Raw genomic sequence first — 20,926 nt, forward strand, 5'->3', positions numbered from 1 at the left:
CTAATTCTTTGGTACTGTTGGATAATGCATTTCCACATCGGGTCTGGATTGCAAAGGAGTGTTCTCGTGTTCAGAAACATGTTATAAGGTTTGCCATTAAGAGATAAATCTCCCAGTTCATAATTTAAACTAACCTGAGAGGTAACTGTAAAAAGGGAAGTGACTGAAAGAGATATTTCCCCTTTGGACTAGCTGAGGTGTATTTGTACATGGAGGAAAGAAGGGGGAGGAAACGGAAAAATATGACTTCTGGAAAAAATGTATCTGTATTACAAATGTATTTTGTAAGACAATGTAAGTAATGGGGTTCTCCCCCCCCAGTTTTAAAAGACCCCTGCCTAGAGTCCACACATCATTGTGAGAAATAACTTTTCATATTTAATTCTTTTTTTAAAAAACAAACAAACCAAGGTCAGATTACCTGCCCCTTTGGGGGGGGGAGGATAGGCTACTGCTGTTGATCTGTTTGACCAGCCTGGCTTTGGTGTTTTACAGTAGGATTTTAGAGTCCCTGGAAATACGTTTAATTTTGTTACATCATAGTATTATATGAGGAAAATGCATAGAAAATGGTTAACTGGAAATGTGATGGGGTTTATCAAGAGGCGACTGAGTGGATTTATTACACAGTATAGATTCAAGGGTGCTCCTCTGATGTACATGTGTGTGCCCAACACATATAGACTTCTCTGTTTTAGGTCAAGAGCTGTTACACCCATTCAGTTCAGGAATGTAAAGACAGGAGACACACCTGAAAGTAACAGGCGCAATGGGAGATTCATTTATCATCTGCCAGTAGGGGAGTAGTAGTAAGTGAATAAGATTGGTCTGATAGATAAATTCCTAGAGAAACTATTCTTAGTGGTTTCAGAAACTATAAGAAGCATATATGTACTTACTATCGATACAGTGAATTCTGACTGTAAGAATGCATTTTGTTCTGCAAAATATGTCAATATTTCTGTTTTTCTTCTATACTAAAGAAAAGCATGAATTACAACCAAATGACCTGGCAATCTCCAAATCCCTTGAATCGTCGTCTCGTATGTTCGTATTTCGGAAGAATCTGACAGATACTCTGGTAAGGTTGTGTGTACAGGGTTCCAAAATCTTCTGGTTTCCCTCAATACCCAAAGTAGCTGTGAATTTTAAGGTTGTACTAAAAGCCATGCTAGGTACCTTTATTAGGCCAACCAAAATGTCCCGAAATAATGTGCAAGCTTTTGAGTTCCCCAGAACTCTTCATTGGACTAGAATAAAGCCTTGGAAGGGAGAGAGAGGAAACAGCTGGTGGTGAAACCTTGAGTCTACATCAGCTGAGAGTCTTGAGAAGGTAGTAAACAGCCAAATGAGGCTCTGTCTAATGTCCTGGCTTCATCTAATGTGTTTTCTTTGTATGGCTGTAAAAGGTGTTTAAATTGCACAGTTAAATCCCGTGGACTTCGCGTCTCAGTAATATTTTTATACAACCTTTACAGCCAGGAAATTAATTATTTTTACCAAAGCTTTATAGAGATATGTTTTATCTATGCTGTGAATTTTGTTTTAAGTGACACCTGCACTACATGCATCTTAAGACGGGTAATTCAGTCAAATGGAAACTGGCATTTCTCATTGAGGGAGAGGGCATTGATACTAACCACTTTGGTGTTGTGTACAAGCCTTTGTCTTAGAAGAAAATATCACTCATACGCTGTGTATAGCTGCTAGGAGTTTGGTGTCATATCAGCTTAAGAACTAATAGATAACAGCTTTGGTTTTACTTGCTTTGGAAAAATGGAAGCAATCTAAATGTGCACAAGTGGCAGCCAATCTCACCTTTAAGAGACAGCTGTTTCATTTTCTTCTTTAAAAATGTCTTCTTGTCCAGTGTGTCTAGAATCAATCATTTTTCATCATAGAATTTTTTAAAATGAACTCTATTATCATGTATGGAACCATGTTTGGCACTTGTACTATAAAATATAATGCATTTGTTTTCTGTTGAACATAATACTGTAAAACATTTTACTTGGAACATAAACCTCGCTGGTGTAGAAATTTAGTTCATAGCCAAACACATTTGAGATGTTGGTTTCAGGCGTTATCAGGAATAACAGGATCTGTCCATTTATGTTCTCTCGGTTTCTAATTTTTCCATTTTTAAATTCAGCTCTCCACATTTTGAAGCAATTTGGGATTATTTTTTAATCCTCATGAAAATTCATTAGCATAATAATAATAATAGCCACAATAACAACAACAACAACCATAATAACAATAATTTCATTATTTATACCTTGTGCATCTGGCGGTTTACAGCATATATAAAAAGCATATATTTTTACCCCGCCCATCTAGCTGGGTTTCCCTGGAAACACTGTGTCTGATCACATTGAGGTTTCCATGAGCATTCAGATGAGCATGAGTAGAAGTCCCCTTCAGATGTTCCTTATTCAACATGGGGAAACAGAGAGGGCACAATATGTGTGGCCTGATGTCACTTACCCGTGTTTGTATTTTCTGCACAAGCTTTATGCCTGAACTGGGCTTATGGTTTTCTGTGATGTGTTTTGGTTGTGTGTGTAATTGATTCTTAAGAGTGGTAAAGGTAAAGGGACCCCTAACCATTAGGTCCAGTCGTGACTGACTCTGGGGTTGCGGTGCTCATCTCGCGTTATTGGCCGGGGGAGCTGGCATACAGCTTTCAGGTCATGTGACCAGCATGACAAAGCCGCTTCTGGCAAACCAGAGCAGCACACGGAAATGCCATTTACCTTCCCGCTGTAGTGGTACCTATTTATCTACTTGCATTTTGACATGCTTTCAAACTGCTAGGTAGGCAGTTAAGAGTGGTAGAGTTGCCTAATGCAATAAGAATGCATTGATCTCCTTAGTATCGAAAGCTAATTCAGTCTTAGAGGCCATTATTCTTTCAAGGCAAACAGTTTAGAAAAGGTACTGAAAAAACATTGCTTTATGGTCAGGATTTCAATTATGTATGCTTGTTCAGGAACTATTTCTGTCTGTTATTGATTTAGAACCCTTTTGCTGAAAATGAGGAAGCCCAGCAAAGGTCAGTGAGAATTCTGGGAATTAACACATGGGACCTTGCTTTGGAATTAACAAATTTTGACTGGAGTCTCTTCAACTTGGTTCATGAGGTAAGGTGCAATGGATGAAAATGCTTGCTGTAATCAGTGCTCAGTTCTCCAGTTTGTGCTGTTTTCAACCATATGTTTGCTCATGTAATGCCTTCTTCTGGGGATCTCATAGTATGCAACTTTCTGTGACCAATACAAGGGCAGATACAAATGTGTTAAACTTTGAACCAAAATTAATGCCCATAAGTAAAATGCAAAGTGTCTCTCATTGCTTAATGGAGCTAATTTTTGCTGCCACCCAAATTAATTTTTAAAATCTAAATTACTTGAGACTTTGAGGAACTAAAAAGAACAGAGTTCATCAGGCTGTCATTAGTTCTCAGACTGAAACCTATAGCAGCAATTAGCGGATGCCAAGTTGGAAACAAAGCGTTCTTGCATTTTTCACAACTATGTCCAGGAGGATAATTGCTGAAAATCTCACAAGATTACTTGAAATTCTGGACTCTTTCTGCACTGCTTGAGGTTCGTTCATAAATTATTAAAAGGAGTTGTCTGGCCAAGTATCAACAGTTACACTTTTCAGAATGGTTAAATTCTCATTTGCATTTTTTAAAAGCCTAATTACTCTTTTAACTGTCTTCCAGCAAGAGCTGATATACTTCACCTTCAGCAGAAAGGGCAATGGGGAAAACACTGTGAATCTAAGTCTTCTGCTTCAAAGATGCAATGAAGTTCAACTCTGGGTTGCTACAGAAATACTCCTTTGCAACCAGCTCTGTAAACGTGTACAGCTAGTGAAAAAGTTCATTAAAATTGCTTCTCAGTAAGTTTCAACCAATGCGAATGTTGAATTCACATTCAGTCTTTTAAAACTGTACTTAAGGATAATGAAATGATAGAAAGGTGTGTTGCTGTGCCATGAATTTGACTAGTACTTTGTGATGTGCATATAAAATACTACACGAGGCAAGGACAGACTATTTTGTCTTAAAACACACACACACACTAATAATAGTTACAGGTAGGTAGCCGTGTTAGTCTGACGTAGTTAAAACAAAATATAAAATAATTTAAAAAATCCTTCCAGTAGCACCTTAAGAGACCAACTAAGTTTGTCATAGGTATGAGCTTCCGTGTGCTTCTTCAGATACACTGAAACAGAAGTCACCAGACCCTATGTATAGTCAGAGGGTGGGGAGGGGTATTACTCAGAAGGGTAGTGGGAATGGGTGATTGGCTGATAGGAGGGGTAAACCTGTTGATGACTGTTAACGACTGTTAATGACTGCAATTGGTCTTGCAGGAAAAGCAAGGGGTGAGGTGCTAGGGAAAGCTTTATCTTGTATAATGAGATAAGAATCCAGTGTCCTTATTCAGACCAGGTCTCTCCATGGTTTTAAGCTTAGTAATGAGTTGCAATTCAGCAACTTCTCTTTCCAGGACATTCCAAGACATTCTATACAAGATCTCAAAGCAGCTGTTTTATTACAGAAAAATTTCAGAAACAGACTGGAAAGAGAAGTTGCTGAATTGCAACTCGTTACCAAGCTTAAAACCATGGAGAGACCTGGTCTGAATAAAGACACTGGATTGGTCACAGACTAAGCTGCTTCTGGCGAACCAGAGCAGCGCACAGAAATGCCGTTTACCTTCCCGCCGGAGCGGTACCTATTTATCTACTTGCACTTTGACGTGCTTTTGAACTGCTAGGTGGGCAGTATACCGTGCATTTATACCGCACCTTGGAAACTTATTGAAGAGCATGACATAAAACCCTAAAATACATGAAATACTCGGAATAGGAATTCCCATCTGTGTAGCTTGGTGTGAAAACTATTTTATTAACTTGCAGAAAAACAAATAAAAAGTATTTCTAGATAATCAATTTATAATGCAGTATACTCTGCAAATGTCACTCATTAAATGCATGACATCCATCCATTTTTTGCAGCAGTGTTTCTGGAGCTGCATTTTCCAAGCATGTAAATTGCAATTTTGTGTTGCTGGGAAAGTGAAATTCTCCCACCAGACAGCACTACCATTGTTAATGCAATTGCTGTGTGGAACATAGTTACATAGACAAGCAGGACGCACCTGTTTGATAATGTGAATGTGACCAAAGGTAGCTAATAACTGATCAGGGGAATATGTAGGTTGCACATTAATTAAATTTGTGGCAATAAACAACAAAATAAACTGGAGGTTTGCAAAAGAAAAAGAAAAATGAATCAGGATTGTAGGCATATGTGTAAACAACACTGGGAGAGATTTAATTTAGATAAGCTCAAAGCTGTGCTACTAAGCAATACTAATTCCAGGATAAAGAAACAGAAACATGATTGCTTGTTAATATTTGGTAGTATTGAGAAGACATTTGAATCTTAATAATAGAAAAATGAAGTATTTGGAAGAAGTATGCCACAGTTTCTAATAGATATAGTGAAACTTCTGTGCTTATTGCTGCACTTGACCTATCATATCTCTGCATTATAATCCAAGATGTGAATGAGTTTCAGAGATGGATTTAGGGGAGCATAACCAGTTTGATTGCACAGGGCACTGAACCTCAGGGACAGTGCAACTGTTATTAAGAATGGAGCACAAGAAACAGCCGCTTGGCTCTTCCTTGGCACAAGTGAAATGTGCAAATTCACATGAATGCGCAACCACAAATCTCAGGCTGCAATCCTAAAAATGGGGTCAGGTCCATTGAACAAGTGGGACTTGCATAGGATTGTTCTATTAGTCTTGCATCCTCAGTTGATTTTAAAGTCAAATGTCACTGCACAGCCTAAGGGGGCTGTCAATAGGGCTAAAAAAAGATTGCCTGCATTGTCCCTATAAGTTAAACAATAACGGCACCAGGCACAGATCAGGGAAACAGACTGCATACAGGTACAAGAACTCTGGAAGCACCTTTGAAGGGCCTAGTGGTTATATTAAAGTCATGAGTTTTGGCAGGAGGAGGTCGGTTACTCTCATGACATTAAAGTTGAGGAACAGAGAAAAACAATAATTTGGGGAGCATCTTACTGGGCCTGCACCTAATTGGGTAGTTACAGAACTTAGTGTTAATATACTTGGAACAGTTAATCTATTATGCCTCTCCATGCTAGTAGTATTAAGGCTTTGTATCTATAGAACGTTACACCATGTGTTTGTTTTTTGTACTTTTAATTTTCGTAGCTGCAAAGCCCAAAGAAATCTGAATTCATTCTTTGCCATTGTTATGGGTCTCAACACTGCATCTGTCAGTCGGCTTTCTCAGACCTGGGAGGTAATACAAGTATTTTGTTTTTTAAAATTCATTTCAATTCTTGTTTTAGCTTGCAGCCCACAGGCCAACCTTGGCACACTTAGGAGGCCAATTTGGTTCATGAGGTCATTTCCCCCAAATCACACCCACCCACTCTCCAGCTGACATCACTTGTGACATCAGCTGATGAGCAGGAAGACAGGGTTTAATCATGCATTGACTGTATGCCCCGTTCCCAGCAGGGAACAAGATTCTGCAGTCAAGGAAGCAAGATTTAATTTCTGCTCATTAGTTGATGAGTGGGGATTAAAGCGCTTAAGATGTTGACTCAGCAAAATACTGTGTGTGCGGGATAGATATATGGTGGATCCCCCATGTGGGTTAATTCATAAAAGAATTGACTAGATCCCTAGGTCTAAAGTATGGTGCTAAACACACTTTCCAGCAAGAGAGAGCCCCCAGCAGAATACTGTATTGAAAAACACAAAATGATGCAGCACAGTTAAGCATGGGAATAATAGTCAGATAGACCTTTAAAATATCCTGTTCTAGCCACTTATGGCACTTTTATCCCCCTCACAATAAACACACCACACAATTAGTAAGTTTAAATACTTTACTTACAAACACCAAACATCAGATTCATATGTTGTCCCATGTAGAACACAGGTAGAAATATTGGGTTTACAAAATACAGAAATAGCTCTACGTATGTGGTCTGAGCATGTAGCGAGCAAGCTCAGGCTTGTCCTCTCTCGGCAAGTTCACATGATGAAAGAGAATGAACAAAGAAGGAAACTTAACTTCCTTTCAGGTGAGGGCCATGATCTAGCTTAGTCTAGGAATACATTTCTGTGGTCTTAACCCCTTCATGCATTAACTAGGCCTAAGCTTGCTAGTTATGTTTGATGGCAATTTCCCACAAAGACCAGAGTTGTCTGAAGGCTTAAGAGGGTCTGGCAGAACCCTCCCAAGTGGCTCTGCCCTCCCTTGAAGAGCTGTCTCTAATCCTAAAAGGGATTGTAACAGATTCTTCTGTCATATGCTCCTGCGTTGTTGTGAAGTAGGAGAAGCTGCAATGGAGTCAGTCATTCCCTGAGTTTGAGGGTGATGGAATTGTGCATGGTGCACAATCAGTTACTGAGGGCCCACTTCCAAGTGGTTCCTTTAAATCTTGGGATGACACTGGGAGATAGATGCAGAGGACACAACTCTTCCCTATTTAAAATAATAAAATCAGAAAAACTAGCCTTCCCCCTGAAATGTAGCTATCCCCGCTGCTCCAAGAAGATTTTAGTATCAGTTCAGGCTAGAACAATATACTGTTGATACCTTTTACTTTTTTTAATAAAATAATCAGAAAGGCCTTAAGACAAATGAGGCAGACAGAGATGTTAGTGAATAAAATGAACACAGATTTTAGGAAGCAATTATAAAAGAATTATGAGAGGGGCAGTCTCAAAATGCAAAAGGATTTGCATCACTCTTGAATATTATTCATGATGAGGAATTCTAATACTAAGGGGGGAGCGATTTGATTTTTTATGAGTTTTTTATGATGGCTAGTCACTGAAAGAAATATTAAATACTTTTCCGCATACTTGATTTGCCCCCCCCCCATATAGAACCTCATTTCCTTTGATATTTTTTGTGTATTGCAGAGAATCCCTGGAAAGTTTAAGAAGCTGTTCACTGAACTTGAAAGTTTGACAGTAAGTATGCTTTCTACAGAAAATACTTTGATTTCTCCAGCTGTTCTCTTCCAGTGCTTAATGCAGTGATGAGGAACCTGTTGTCCTCCAAATATTGTTGGACTCCAGTTCCCATCAGCAACAGGTGGGGTGCCCAATGGTCAGAGATAATAGGTGTGGTAGTTCAACTACATCTAGAGTTTCATCAGCCATTGGTTGATGAAAACCTCATCATGTAAAGCTGGGATCCTTAGCTTTTTAGCTTCCTGCAGACATGTAGCTCCAAACTCCCCTAGGGCAGGCATCCCCAAACTGTGGCCCTCCAGATGTTTTGGACTACAATTCCCAACTTCCCTGACCACTGGTCCTGTTAGCTAGGGATCATGGGAGTTGTAGGCCAAAACATCTGGAGGGCCGCAGTTTGGGGATGCCTGCCCTAGAGTGAATTACCTCTTATTTCACTCAGTCAGTCCTCTTTGAGAAACATTTATCTGCCTCATTTTCCAAGGAAACCTTTTATATTTAAAGCATATTGAACTTGTGGGTTTGTAACAGATTACAAATTGCCATCCTTTAGAAAGGGTATTGATTTTCTTCTTTCCTTTCATCGCAATCAAATTGTTTTGGTAGGACCCTTCCCTGAATCACAAAGCCTACAGAGATGCATTCAAGAAAATGAAGTCACCCAAAATCCCCTTCATGCCTTTGCTCCTTAAAGGTAATACAGTTTCTTTATGTATTAGTACCAAAGGGGTGAGATAAATTTTTAAGCATATTACTGATGTTCTGTGCAGGTTTACCAGCAAGTGCAAGGGTAACTGAATGCAATGCAGCTGTGCATATTGATAATATGTTGCACATTATGGATGGAGAAACCAAGGAGCAAGAAAAGAGATTACGTGCTGACAAAAGAGGCAGCAGAGAGGGTGAATAATGGAACTGTAAGATAAGATGAGACCTAAGATAGCTTCTAGAAACCCTTTTGTTCTTCAGCTGAGAATTCAAAAGTTAGCTTAATAAAAAGCCGTTCTTTCCCTGTTTCTGTTGTCCAATAAGTGAGATGTCCTGATTAAGGAGAGCGTGTGTTCAAAAGTAAAATACTACCCTACTGTAGGCTGGCCATCTTTAATTCTGATAGGTTCCCTGCTCTCCCCTTTTTCTGATGACCCCGGGGTTTTGCTTTCTTCATGACTGCTGATCTTCTCTTGCACCTTCTGCTGCCTTCAGTCTTGGATGATGGAGGCTACAATTAGGAGGGACCATAGCTCAGCTGCACATAATATGCTTTGCATGCATCCCCAATCTTCAGTATCTTCATTAAGAACAAAAACAGAGATATCTGAGCCCCACTGCTGGTCAAAAGCAGACAGTACAGATTTAAATGAACCAATGGTCTAATTCAGTGTAAGGCAGCTCCGTTTTAAGGCCTAATTGCAGCACAGTAACAGAGAGCATGTTTTGGACACAGAAGCTCCAGGCTTCCATACCTGGTGTCAACCAGGTAGCTCTGGGACAGGCTGCTTGAGAACTACTTGTCCGTGTTGTAGACAGAACCGAGCAAGATGGACCTATGGGCTGCCTCTTCATAAAGCAGCTTGCTCAGTTCCTGCTGCATCAGGCCTTAACTAGTAATTCTCAGCAGCATGTCTTGCTCTGCTTCGTGCCTGTGATCTTGTAGCCCCTACAGGCTATGTATAATGGATATAGGTCACACTTGGGTGCATCTTTTAACGGAACACATTGCAGTGCCGGCAATTCTGCTGAGCACTCGGCTTCTTCCAATACAGTAGCTCCATCCTACGATTTATAATCGGCCTTTGTTTCTATCTTCTCTAACCACCCCACCTCTCTTTTCTGGAAAGCCATTTGTAGAGGCTCCTTTGAGTCACCACGAACGGCCCCGGCTGCCTTTTTTCCTTTTCTGTAGGCAAAGGGATTAAAGCCCTTTGGCATATCTTCATATAAAGAAACATCTCCTTTGCACAATGGGATTCATTGTTTGAGAGTGATAATATATTGCAACAGAGTCTTTAGTTATAAAGCCATCTTTGAAGAGGCTGTGTTTTAGGGCACAATCTTTTTCACACAAAAAAGTCTAAAGGTCAGGGTCAAGGTCAGCACAGGCACATACAATGTTGTGTGGCTTTATATGGGTTTTGTGAGCCATGCCCAGCTACAGTTGTTTTACGGTATCTAGAAATTTTACATCTTTGCCATGACTGGAACATGCACATACCTGGTATATCTGAGGGTAACAACAACATTTCCTCCTTTGGATGCCTCATTTTTTTCATTCTCCTTGGGCACTGTCTGTTTGTGTTCCTTTCTGTCTGTATCTGTGTTAGTACAGGGTGAGTCCTTTAAAAGAGGCCCCATGGATGCAGAGTACACATGTTCTTTTAAAAGACTCAACCTGTATATGCCCAGTACTAAATTATTCTTGGGGCCTGGTATCACCACCCATAGCACTCCTGTGGAGAAGTCTGTCCCTCTTGACATTTCTAAGTTGTTGGACTCTTGTGTCCTCTTTGACGTACCTCCATGATGCTCCTCCCTATTATTCCTGTAGAGTTTGCATCCAGAAATAACCATGCCCCACTGCTTTTCTCCATCACACCAGGTTTCCATTTTGTCAGCTATTTCTATGCTCTATTTTAGACCAGTCCCTCCAACTTGCCCATCTTGACTTGGAGGCTTCCAACATTAGCATATGAATGTGTTTATCCTCCATCTGTCTCTGCAGATGTCTTTGGGACATATGTTTCATCCCCAGAGTGCTTTGGCTTCTTTCAATGTACTTCCAATGCCTAGTTCTCTGGACAGTTTTTGAATATTTCCATCCTCACTTCTGGAGGATGATTTGTCCCAAACTGGATGCTCCTCATCTCCTATCGGCTTTTCCACAGCCGTCATTTTAAAAGCAGCTGTGCCTTTTTTCTTTTTTATATCTAGTGCTTTCCCCCCCTCCCCCCTCCCCAGCAGCCTTGAATGGGCCCTCCAAGGAGAAGTGTGGGAGGGAATTAACACCTTTTAAGTTAGAGTAAGTAAAGCAGATGTCGGAAAGGAAATTTGAAATAACCCCTTTCTTAAATAGGTAAAAAGTACCTCAACAACAATACCCCTTTCAAAGTAATTGAATTTCTACAGCAAACCCTGTTGTTTCATAGACAGTGCTTTTGAAAATCTCGCTGATTTTTCAAATATTTAATAAAACACTGTTTTGCTCTTTACAATACAGCTCAGATGCAATTTTCTGCTCCACTGAATTTATCCAGGCTCATAGTTGTTGGCAGCAAAGCAAATTTCTATCTTTTTTTCATTCTTTCTCCCTCCCTCCCTGTTTCTCATAAGGCTTTTACTGCAGTCTTTAAAGTTTTTTTGAATAATAATAATAATAAACACTTCAGGCTTTTCAGTGGAATGCCTTCTTTATTAGCATTGACAGTAACAATTTCACCTTCTCCATTTTGCCTTAGTGACAGGGCAGGCAAGGCATTGCAGTGGGGAGTGTATAATAGGCAGTGTTGGCACCTGAGTCTAGGAGGTGAGGTTGACAGAAAGCACAGCAGTGTGGAAAGAGTGGAGAAATGAGCATCAACCAAGGCATCCTGTTTCAAAGGGACCAGTTCTGACAAGTTTAAGAAAGCAAAGGAACGCATTAGTGGTCTTGGTATTGGCAGCGTTACAGCCCTTCGTTTATGCTAACGCCTGAAGAAAAATCCAATAGGAAGTAGGTAGCCTATTGATGCTGTTTATATTGTTCTGGCAAATTTGTATATGTGGGTGTGTTCCTTACAAAAAAAAAAAAGGTACCACCCTTCTCTACAAACAGGTATGCCCGTTTGTTCACTCCGACCCTTAACCAGAAGAAGAGAGCCAGTGTGGTGTAGTAGTTAAGAGCGGTAGACTCGTAATCTGGTGAAGCGGGTTTGCTTCCCTGCTCCTTCACCATAGCTGCCAAGTTATCCCTTTTTTACAGGGATTTTCCCTTATGCTGAATAGGCTTCCTCGCGAGAAAAGGGAAAACTTGGCAGCTATGCTTCACATGCAGCTGCTGGGTGACCTTCACACTTCTCTGAAGTCTCTCAGCCTCACTCACCTCAGAGTGTTTGTTGTGGGCGAGGAAGGGAGATTGTTAGCTGCTTTGAGACTCCTTAAGGGGAGTGAAAGGCGGGATATCAAGTCCAAACTCCTCCTCCTCCTCCTCCTCCTCCTCCTCCTCCTCCTTCTGCCATGTACAGGTGTGTTAGGGTTCTATGTGGCTTATTTCAGGATAGTCAGCTTTTGCCCAGAAGCCCCCAGCTACTGATCTTAAAAGTTGGACAAATTTCCTGTTTGTTTTAAAGCAGTGGTTCCCAACCTTTTTTTTTTTTGGCCATGCCCTACCTACGCATCTCTACAATCCTGATTCCCCCCACCCTCGGTGACATATAATTTTGAATAATAAAAAAGTGAACTCCTATTCACATGGAGGAAGCCTGAAAGACCGTTAACTTGGTCGCTAACACATTTTCAAATTGCCCCCTTTAAAAATCACACTGCCCCCCTTTGGGGCATGTGCCCCTCATTGGGAACCATGGTTTTAAAGTAAGGGAGATGTGTGCTTCAGCTATGGAGAGGGGAGGAAGAACACATATTTTAAAGAATTGGAAGGACTGAAAATGTGGAAATTCACAAATTCTGGTTTCCTAGATGAACCCTTCAGCAAATAATACAATAATATACAGAGGGTTGTAGAGTTGGAAGGGACCCCAAGAGTCATCTAGTCCAACTACCTGCAGTGCAGGAATCCCAGCAAAAGAATCCCTGACAAATGGCCACCCAGCCTTTGTTTAAAAACATCCAATGAAGCAGAGTCTACCACCTTCTGAGGCTGTCCACGCCACCATCAAATCACTCTTATAGTAAGAAAGTTCTTCCTAATGGTCAGTCAGAATCTCTTGTAATGTAAAAAGAAAAGTACCTAATGTGCATGATTTCATCAAGAAATTGACAATACATGAACTTCTGCTTTCCAATACTGTTTCCCCCCCTGGTTCTTTAAAAAATAAGGCTTTGCCCTTTCTTAGAGTTTTTCACCAATGTTCAGAGAAAATCTAAGAATAATGGAACACTGTGTTACATTACTGTCACCATTTCGTGCCATGTAGCGTAAAAGTGGGGGATATTTACTATATTTTTCCATTCATAAGACCCCCCAATGTATAAGACGCCCCCTATTTTTGGGGACCCCATTTTAAGAAAATGGGGGGAGAAGGCCTCCGTGTATAAGACGCCCCCACATTTTTGACATTATTTTAAAGGGGGGAAACCTAGTTTTATACACGGAAAAATACGGTATTTATTAAATTTCTATACCACCCTTCAACCAAGAATCACAGTGCAGTCTACAAATTTTGATGTTTGTTTTGTTTTTTCAGATGTAACATTTATACATGAAGGGAATAAAACTTTTCTGGATAACCTTGTTAACTTTGAAAAGCTGGTATGTAACACTTTCTGTTTTTAAGTCCAATATTGTGGCAGGGCGGGAGGCTTGCTACATTGTCACTTATCCACCTTCCATTTTTAGTTTTTTTGTTTCGTTAATTCTAGTTCTTCCTAGTACTGTAGTGTTTTTTTAGAAGCAGGGGTACTGTTTATTCCTCATTTGATTCTGCTTTCCATTGAGAGTTTCTACAATAACAGTAGGATAATGAGCTTTTAACCAAAGGTTCAGCTAGACACCATTTTATTCTATTTTCAGAGATTGGACACAAGGTTAGTCCAATAAAAAAAATGAATCTGCATAAGAATAGAGTGTAATATAAATTCCAGTTTGTTGTTTCCACTAGTGTCAGGTGGTAATCTTTCTTGTAGACTTTGGGACGCCTGTCTACAAGCAGAACTGCATATTGTGTTGTGATATGTTGGGCAGGCGTATTTTTAATTTATCACATTTATATTACACTTTTTGTCTGCCAATGAACTTATAGTATTTGCATTTAATTAAGTACTTTCTTGCCCAAATACATTTAACTCTGACTACAACATTATTTATCTCTCTTTGAAATGTGTCACATTAGCACGAAAAGTAAAGTAACCCTTGATGCACACATGATTATCAATTTGTTTAGGTCCTCAACATACTTTGCAAATGTAACTGCTGCTGCTATCTTAAGAGGCAAATCTGCTGCAGGGCGGTAGGGTGTCATGGATAGGAAGGTGGCAAGCCAACAGCAAAGGCTGTCTTAACGTTCTTTGCAAGAGGGGGAAGCAAGATGGCTGGTGTGGGGAGCAAAGCCTGCAAGAAAACATGCTCCCAAGCATGCCATATGGCTAGAAGACAGGATTAGTTATTGAGAGCAGGGGACAGCAATAGAGAAATCGAGTGAAAGATGCATTCTTGCATCCTGCTCCCAGAGTAAAGGTAAAGGGACCCCTGACCGTTAGGTTCAGTCGCGGACGACTCTGGGCTCGCGGCACTCATCTCACTTTACTGACCGGGTCATGTGGCCAGCATGACTAAGCCACTTCTGGCAAACCAGAGCAGCGCACGGAAACTCCGTTTACCTTCCCGCCAGAGCAGTACCTATTTATCTACTTGGACTTTATGGGGTGCTTTCGAACTGCTAGGTTGGCAGGAGCTGGGACCAAGCAACGGGAGCTCATCCCGTCGCGGGGATTCAAACCGCTGACCTTCTGATCGGCAATCCCTAGGCTCTGTGGTTTAACCCACAGCGCCACCCGCGTCCTGCTCCCATAGTATAAAAGGACAAAAACTGAAGACTCATAGCTGTATCGAAGCTTACATTAATGCTGCCACAAATGGCATGTTTTTGCACCAGGCAGAAAACTAGGAAGAGCTGCTCTCTTGAATCTCAAGGAGGAACCTCATTATGAGTTCTTGTTGGCTTGTCTTGCAAACAGAGCCACATTATCAGAAATATGATTTGCACAATCATGGTAATCTGGCATTTCCACAGAGCTATTCCATTCAACAGCATTTTTATAACTCACAACTGTGGCATGATCTGTTTTATGCCAAGCAAAACACGGGCTAATTTTTAGTAGGCAATCAGTTTTTCTTATTCTTTGGAAGCTAGGCAGTTTGTGCTTTTATGTTTTTATGTAATATCGCTAGTGAGAGCTAATTGCAGACAGGTTGCTTCAAGTTTAGCTACTAAGAATTGTTTGGGTCTAGCTGAATGTCTCCTCTCTTTAGATAACAATTGTGATCAAGTAATAATTGCAGGAAAACGTTATGGACCAAGCCCTCAGCTGGAGCAAATCAATGTAGCTTCATGAATCTATGCCAGTTCAAATCGGCCCAAGATCCAATCATACATGTGCAATGAAATTGGAAAGGTTTTCCTCTCTCTAATCGGTGCAGCCATCTGTGACCTATATTGCTTAAGAAAAGAACAGCATAGGAATGAACTCTTTTAAAATAACTATTCATACTAAACTATTGCAATTCCAGAGGCATACTGGGTAGAATGTTTTTTCTGAAGTTAAGAATTCTGTTCCTTCTTATGTCATGCCATCTAATCCCCATTTAGATAGAAGCCTCATTCATTTGAATGTCATTTCACTAATGGAAAAAATGTGGGGCCTGCCTGGATTGCTAGTCATTTTTGTAAACAATGCTGATGTTAACTCACACATACTGAATTCTTATACTGCAGATACATGCAGAATTCAGATAATTTCCCACTGTTCCTGTAATGTATCAAAGCAGCCCTGAATCAATGCTTGAAGTTATCCATGATAGCTTTCTCTTATAAGAACACACTTACATTTTCACATCCTCCCCCCAAAAAAAGAAAAACTGGAAATGGGAAGAGAATATGGCTTGCCTCCCATGCTAAAGGAAAGGTTATGCCTACTCTTCTTGTACAACTACCAGAGTAGCTTTTTTGTGAATAAATAAATATTCTATTAGATTAATATTCAGTGGTGCCTTTTGTATATTATCTTCACAGCACATGATTGCAGACACAGTCCGGTCTTTGAGACACTGCAGACACAACCATTTTGGTGAGTAAAGGTTTCTCTCTTTAACCATTTTTTGCCCAAAGCACCAGGGACTTAGGGTGGGCATCTTAAAGACTATTCACTGTCTGTAGCATAAGCTTGGGAAATATAACTGAACCAGTACATCTGGCATTTACAAACACCATTGCTTATTGTTTTTTGACTGTTTAGAAATAATCCTACGAATGAACTAAAAGGATTTACGCTGAAAAGGGATCAACTTTCTTGTTTGATGCAATCTTTTTTTGTTCATATTTTCAATTTTGTTCATATTATTCATGATTGAGGCTATTTGTCTGAGATGATAGACCTTTTCTACACATATAGAGAATGTGCTTGCTTGCTTGCTAGCTTAGAGGTTGTTTGAGGACAGGAGATATGGAGAGCTAATCGCCTTAGACCCAGGTGAAATTAGAGGTCTTTGGAGAGGCATCCTCAGCCATATCTGTTTAATTGATTATCACAGTGTGGCTGGAAATAACCATTATTATTTTTTAAATTAGAAATGTTGACACCTGTAGTTAATTGCATTTTGGGCACGAGTTCCGTGAGGGAAAGCTGTAGAGCAGGCATGTCAAACCTGCAGCCCTCCAGATGTTTTGGCCTATAACTCCCATGATCCCTAGCTAGCAGGACCAGTGGTTGGGGAAGATGGGAATTGTAGTCCAAAACATCTGGAGGGCCGCAGGTTTGACATGCCTGCTGTAGAGTAACTGATCTCATTCATTCATTTTTCTTTTGTCTACACTTTAGGAAATGAAGTTCCCCAAAAAGAGCATCAGGAGCTGAAGCCCTACGTCCATCACTTGCACATCATCGATAACCAGCAGATGTTGTTTGAGCTTTCTCATAGGATAGAGCCTCGCGTATGAGTTCACATACCTGCAGCACTTTCAATTAAGTGAATGTTTATGCCAAGCATGTTGCTTCCCTTGGAGAGAGGTGAATACTGAGTTTTATCAGTAGCTGATGCCATAACAAGCACAGCCATCTCTTGCAAAGCAGGAAGAGGAGCTGTTCGTAGCAGCCTTCTGGGATGAGAGAAATGCCATATCCATTCAACTACAGACGGGGGAAAGAGAGAAACAGCATTCTTCATATACAAAGACTTGACTTCTTCTTCTTCAAAAATCTTGGTCCAGAGTAGCTTTCAATTCAGACTCTTATCAGTGTTAAATTGGGGGGAAAGAAGACATTGTGTCACTATGAAGGAACTTTTTAGCTAGCAGCACTATGTGAGAAAGGCACTCATAATTTGCCACACATGGATGCGCCTCACTAATCATAAGCTGCCAAAAGCATTGTTTGTTGCCAAAAAGAAAATAGATGAAAACAGAGAAAGAGAAGTATGTACTGAGCAAACTTTCCTGGGATAAGAAGCAACCACTGCTGCATGAGCATAAAGAATGACAACTTGTTAGAGCACAGCATACAGACTCATTCAAACAAATTGTAGAATTGGACAAGCAGCAGGTGATACTTCATTTTAGCAGCCTCCCCTTCGGAATGTGTTCCACAGCATATAGCAAAATTCCACACTGTTAAACAGTTCGCAGCAACAAGTGCAGTGTTTCTACACATGATTGAGTAGCGGAGTGCACAGTGCTTTCTTGAATGTTTCCCTCGGCTTTTTTTAAAAAAATTAGAATTCCCTTTCCAATTACTCTAATTTAGATAATCAAGCTCATGAGCTGACATGCTTATAGTTTATTACAAAAGGAATGCAGTAGGCTTTACTCCTTGATATCTGTACCATAAGATAAGTACTGCAGTTGCCTTTAGATGGGTGTAATGTGACTTCTAAGCAATGGTTAAGTAAATAAGCAAGAATCTATGAGATTGTAACAACCAGCAGCTTCCAACAGGGGGAAAGACCTCAGTCACCCTTAGGTTAAATGTCACAAAAGCAAAAACATCTGTACCTCAACATTGGAGGGGTGTTCTGGAATGTTTGCCAAGGGCATTACTTACACTGCCAATGAAAACTTTTGCTAATTGAAGTAGCTCCCCCACCTACCCACTCAATGAACTAGATTTCTGTAAGAGTCTCCAATATGGGTCTCCAATAAAATTAGCATACAAAACTACCTGAGGGAAAGCTGGAAGAGCTACTACCGTAAGTGGCATGCCTATCAATCATTATTTATTAAGACTGAAAATGATAAATACTTTACAGCTATGTGAAACCTAACCTGCTGTGAGTGCGCACACTTCATTCTTTTTCACTTTGAAAGACCAAATAGACCTAAGGGCTTATCCGCACTATTAGTTCAAACTTTCAAGCTGTGGGGCTTGAATCTGACAAGAGGCACCTTTTCATATTCTCTTGAGAGTAGTCAGTTTTGGTTCATGTGAGTGAGAATCTCCTTGAAAGTCAAGCGCTCTTTTTGGAATCACAGTGCAGTGCAGCATAGCAGAGGAGCAACTATGATGGGTCCTATCCAACAACTTTTTTGACACTTGCATAGCCACACTTCCGGCAGAAATATAGCTCTCTAGCGAGGGAAGTGTGATACTCTCTGGTGCAAAACTGGTTTCTTGAAGGTACCTGAATCTGATGGTCACAGATTTCTTGGGTTATATACTATCTGGAAACTTGTTTCAACTCCTTTCCCAAAAGCTTGTATCAAAGGGTCACAGCCTTTAATGTCAAAACATGAGTCAAAGGTGAACAAAGAATGACAGTAAAGGGTTGCAAGGATTTGCCTAGTGAGTGTGATAAATACGATGCAAAACAATGCATTTCACTGTGAAAAATCTGTTTATATGCATCTTTATACAATATACTATTTTATAGTGAAAATGGGAGCATACTTCTTGTGATACTATGCCAGACAGGAGATACTGCGGGTTAAATCTAGTGTTCTTTGAAATGTGAGTCTACTAAAGCAAATGAATTCTCCTTTTTTATTACAGCTGCTAGGGTATAATCATTCACGAACTTTTTTCTGCACAAGCTCCTCCCCAAGGGATTGTGTCCTATTGGAAGAAAAATAATATCAGCTTTAAATGGTAGGGTTTTTTCAGCAGGGTGGAGATTCTTTCCAATGCATTTTGGCCTCCCCAGTATGGAAATTGTGGAAATACTGTACAGTGTAATGTAAAGACAAGATGTTTCAGAACTGTAGCTATATTATGAATATCCTATACATGTTCTCCTGGCAGCTGCTTTTTTTTTAACCCAGTAAAAGGGAAAAACTGGCTAGCCTTTGAGTAAATATACAGTATGCATTTATGTAGGTGGTTGCACATGTTAGAAACAATCCAGATAACCTATATAGGCATATGAATGGAGTCTTATATGAGGTTTTCCCTAAAGCAACTCAGCTGAAGAGGCAAGGATTTTGTTAAAAAACTGAAAAGCAGCTTGTCTCTTAGGCAGTGGGATTTGCTATAACAAAGAAAAAAGAGAGATGTTGGGCTGCATGCATTATTTCCAACCGCATACATGTAAGTAGCTTTATTTTAATTGCAGTTGTTGTAAATAACTCCTTTTATGCGTATAAGGCTAACTGGGGGGGGGGGGAGAGCTGTCGGGCCCAATTAGGCTTAGAAGTTATCAGTTCCTCACCTGTGGTGTTGAGCCACCAGACCTTCAGGTAGTAGATCTAAACATAATGAAATGAGATTCTCATGTCCATGTTTGCCTAAAAACACTAATGCAGAGGGAACTTTGTAAGAGAGAATCAGGACATGGTTGCAAAGTTCATAGGTTATCATATATTACCTTGTTGGAGAGGTTTCCTAAAGGCAGGATATAAATTTATGAAATCAAAACAAACCCTTCCCACACCTATTATTCGTGTCAGCAAAATGCCCCTGGCACCCAAATGTGGGTTTTGAGGCCGTAAGAAGCTTGACTGTGAGTAAAAATGGACTGGGGGGGGGGGGTTATTTGATTGATACAAGACAGTTAACATAACACCCCACTTACTAAATCCTCACTTGTTAATGCCACCTTGCTCACATATACATTGACTAGCATGTGTTTGCTGGTATAATGTACAGATCCTACCACAGTTAATCCTTTTTCTTTTCTTTGTTTGCAAGGTAATAATGTATTTTCAGCTCTGGCTTCCTTGTTCTGTTGCTGATTTGAAAGTCACTTCCCAATTTCACGAGAGGACTTGTTGAGTGTGGTACAATGCAAATATGTAATGATTTAAAAAAATTATTTAAATTTCTACTAGATTTGGCTAAGCAGTGCTGTACTCCATAGGCAGTTTCTCTGTTGTCAGTTACTGAAGTAACGAATAACATCTTAAAGATATTCAGTGGCCAGGATTCAGGCAAAAGGACAAGCCAAAACTAAATTCTGGTTTCACTGATTAAAAATTTCATGGACTTAGCTAGAAGTCCCAACCTTGTTGATTCTGTCTACCAAGTATGCAGAAACGATTGTGCTTTTTAAAATACGTTTTAAATAATGCTGACACGCACTGATACGCTGTTACAAAGAAGACAGTTATTCTCAGTTGTTGTCTTACTGCTAAACAACCAAATGGTAGGGCTTCTTGAGAAGTGCACTCTGAAGTGCGTTCTGTTAAAATGTACAGTTTTGTCTCCAGGGTTCAGCTCAGGAAAATCAGGTGTGTAAGTTTGCAGCACAGACAAGCTGTGGGCAGTGCTGATTGGTTAGTACCTGGAACATCACAAACCTACCTCTCCCACACCCCTGGAGCAGTTCTGCAACTTTTTTTTTAAAAGAAAAGATTGTTGCTTTAAAGAAAAGAAAAAAGATGTCAGATGAACATAAATTAATGTACATATGGCACTTCAGAATAAAACATGGGCTGCCCTTCTGAAGCATGAGGGGAGAGTTAAGATTGATGATTGAACCAGCATTCAGGTAGGTAGTATGTACATCTTTCATTTAC

General features: G+C 40.1%; 1 protein-coding gene across 4 annotated transcripts in view; it reads left to right on the forward strand.

Annotated features, from left to right (window-relative positions):
- Positions 1 to 19,528, forward strand: part of RAPGEF5 (Rap guanine nucleotide exchange factor 5) — a 126,915-nt gene extending 107,387 nt beyond the window's left edge. For 3 of the 4 annotated variants that reach the window (XM_035128733.2, XM_035128734.2, XM_060280727.1), the window contains 9 exons: positions 984 to 1,081; positions 3,021 to 3,143; positions 3,731 to 3,909; positions 6,273 to 6,363; positions 8,004 to 8,054; positions 8,664 to 8,751; positions 13,454 to 13,518; positions 15,998 to 16,052; positions 16,803 to 19,528. In XM_035128733.2, coding sequence (XP_034984624.1) covers positions 984 to 1,081; positions 3,021 to 3,143; positions 3,731 to 3,909; positions 6,273 to 6,363; positions 8,004 to 8,054; positions 8,664 to 8,751; positions 13,454 to 13,518; positions 15,998 to 16,052; positions 16,803 to 16,921 — 869 coding nt within the window. In that variant the 3' untranslated portion in view covers positions 16,922 to 19,528. The remainder of the gene's footprint in view (positions 1 to 983; positions 1,082 to 3,020; positions 3,144 to 3,730; positions 3,910 to 6,272; positions 6,364 to 8,003; positions 8,055 to 8,663; positions 8,752 to 13,453; positions 13,519 to 15,997; positions 16,053 to 16,802) is intronic. The other variant, XM_060280726.1, reaches the window with a different exon arrangement.
- Positions 19,529 to 20,926: the final 1,398 nt, after the last annotated feature.

Source organism: Zootoca vivipara, chromosome 12 (assembly GCF_963506605.1).
Source record: "Zootoca vivipara chromosome 12, rZooViv1.1, whole genome shotgun sequence".
NCBI lineage: Eukaryota > Metazoa > Chordata > Lepidosauria > Squamata > Lacertidae > Zootoca > Zootoca vivipara.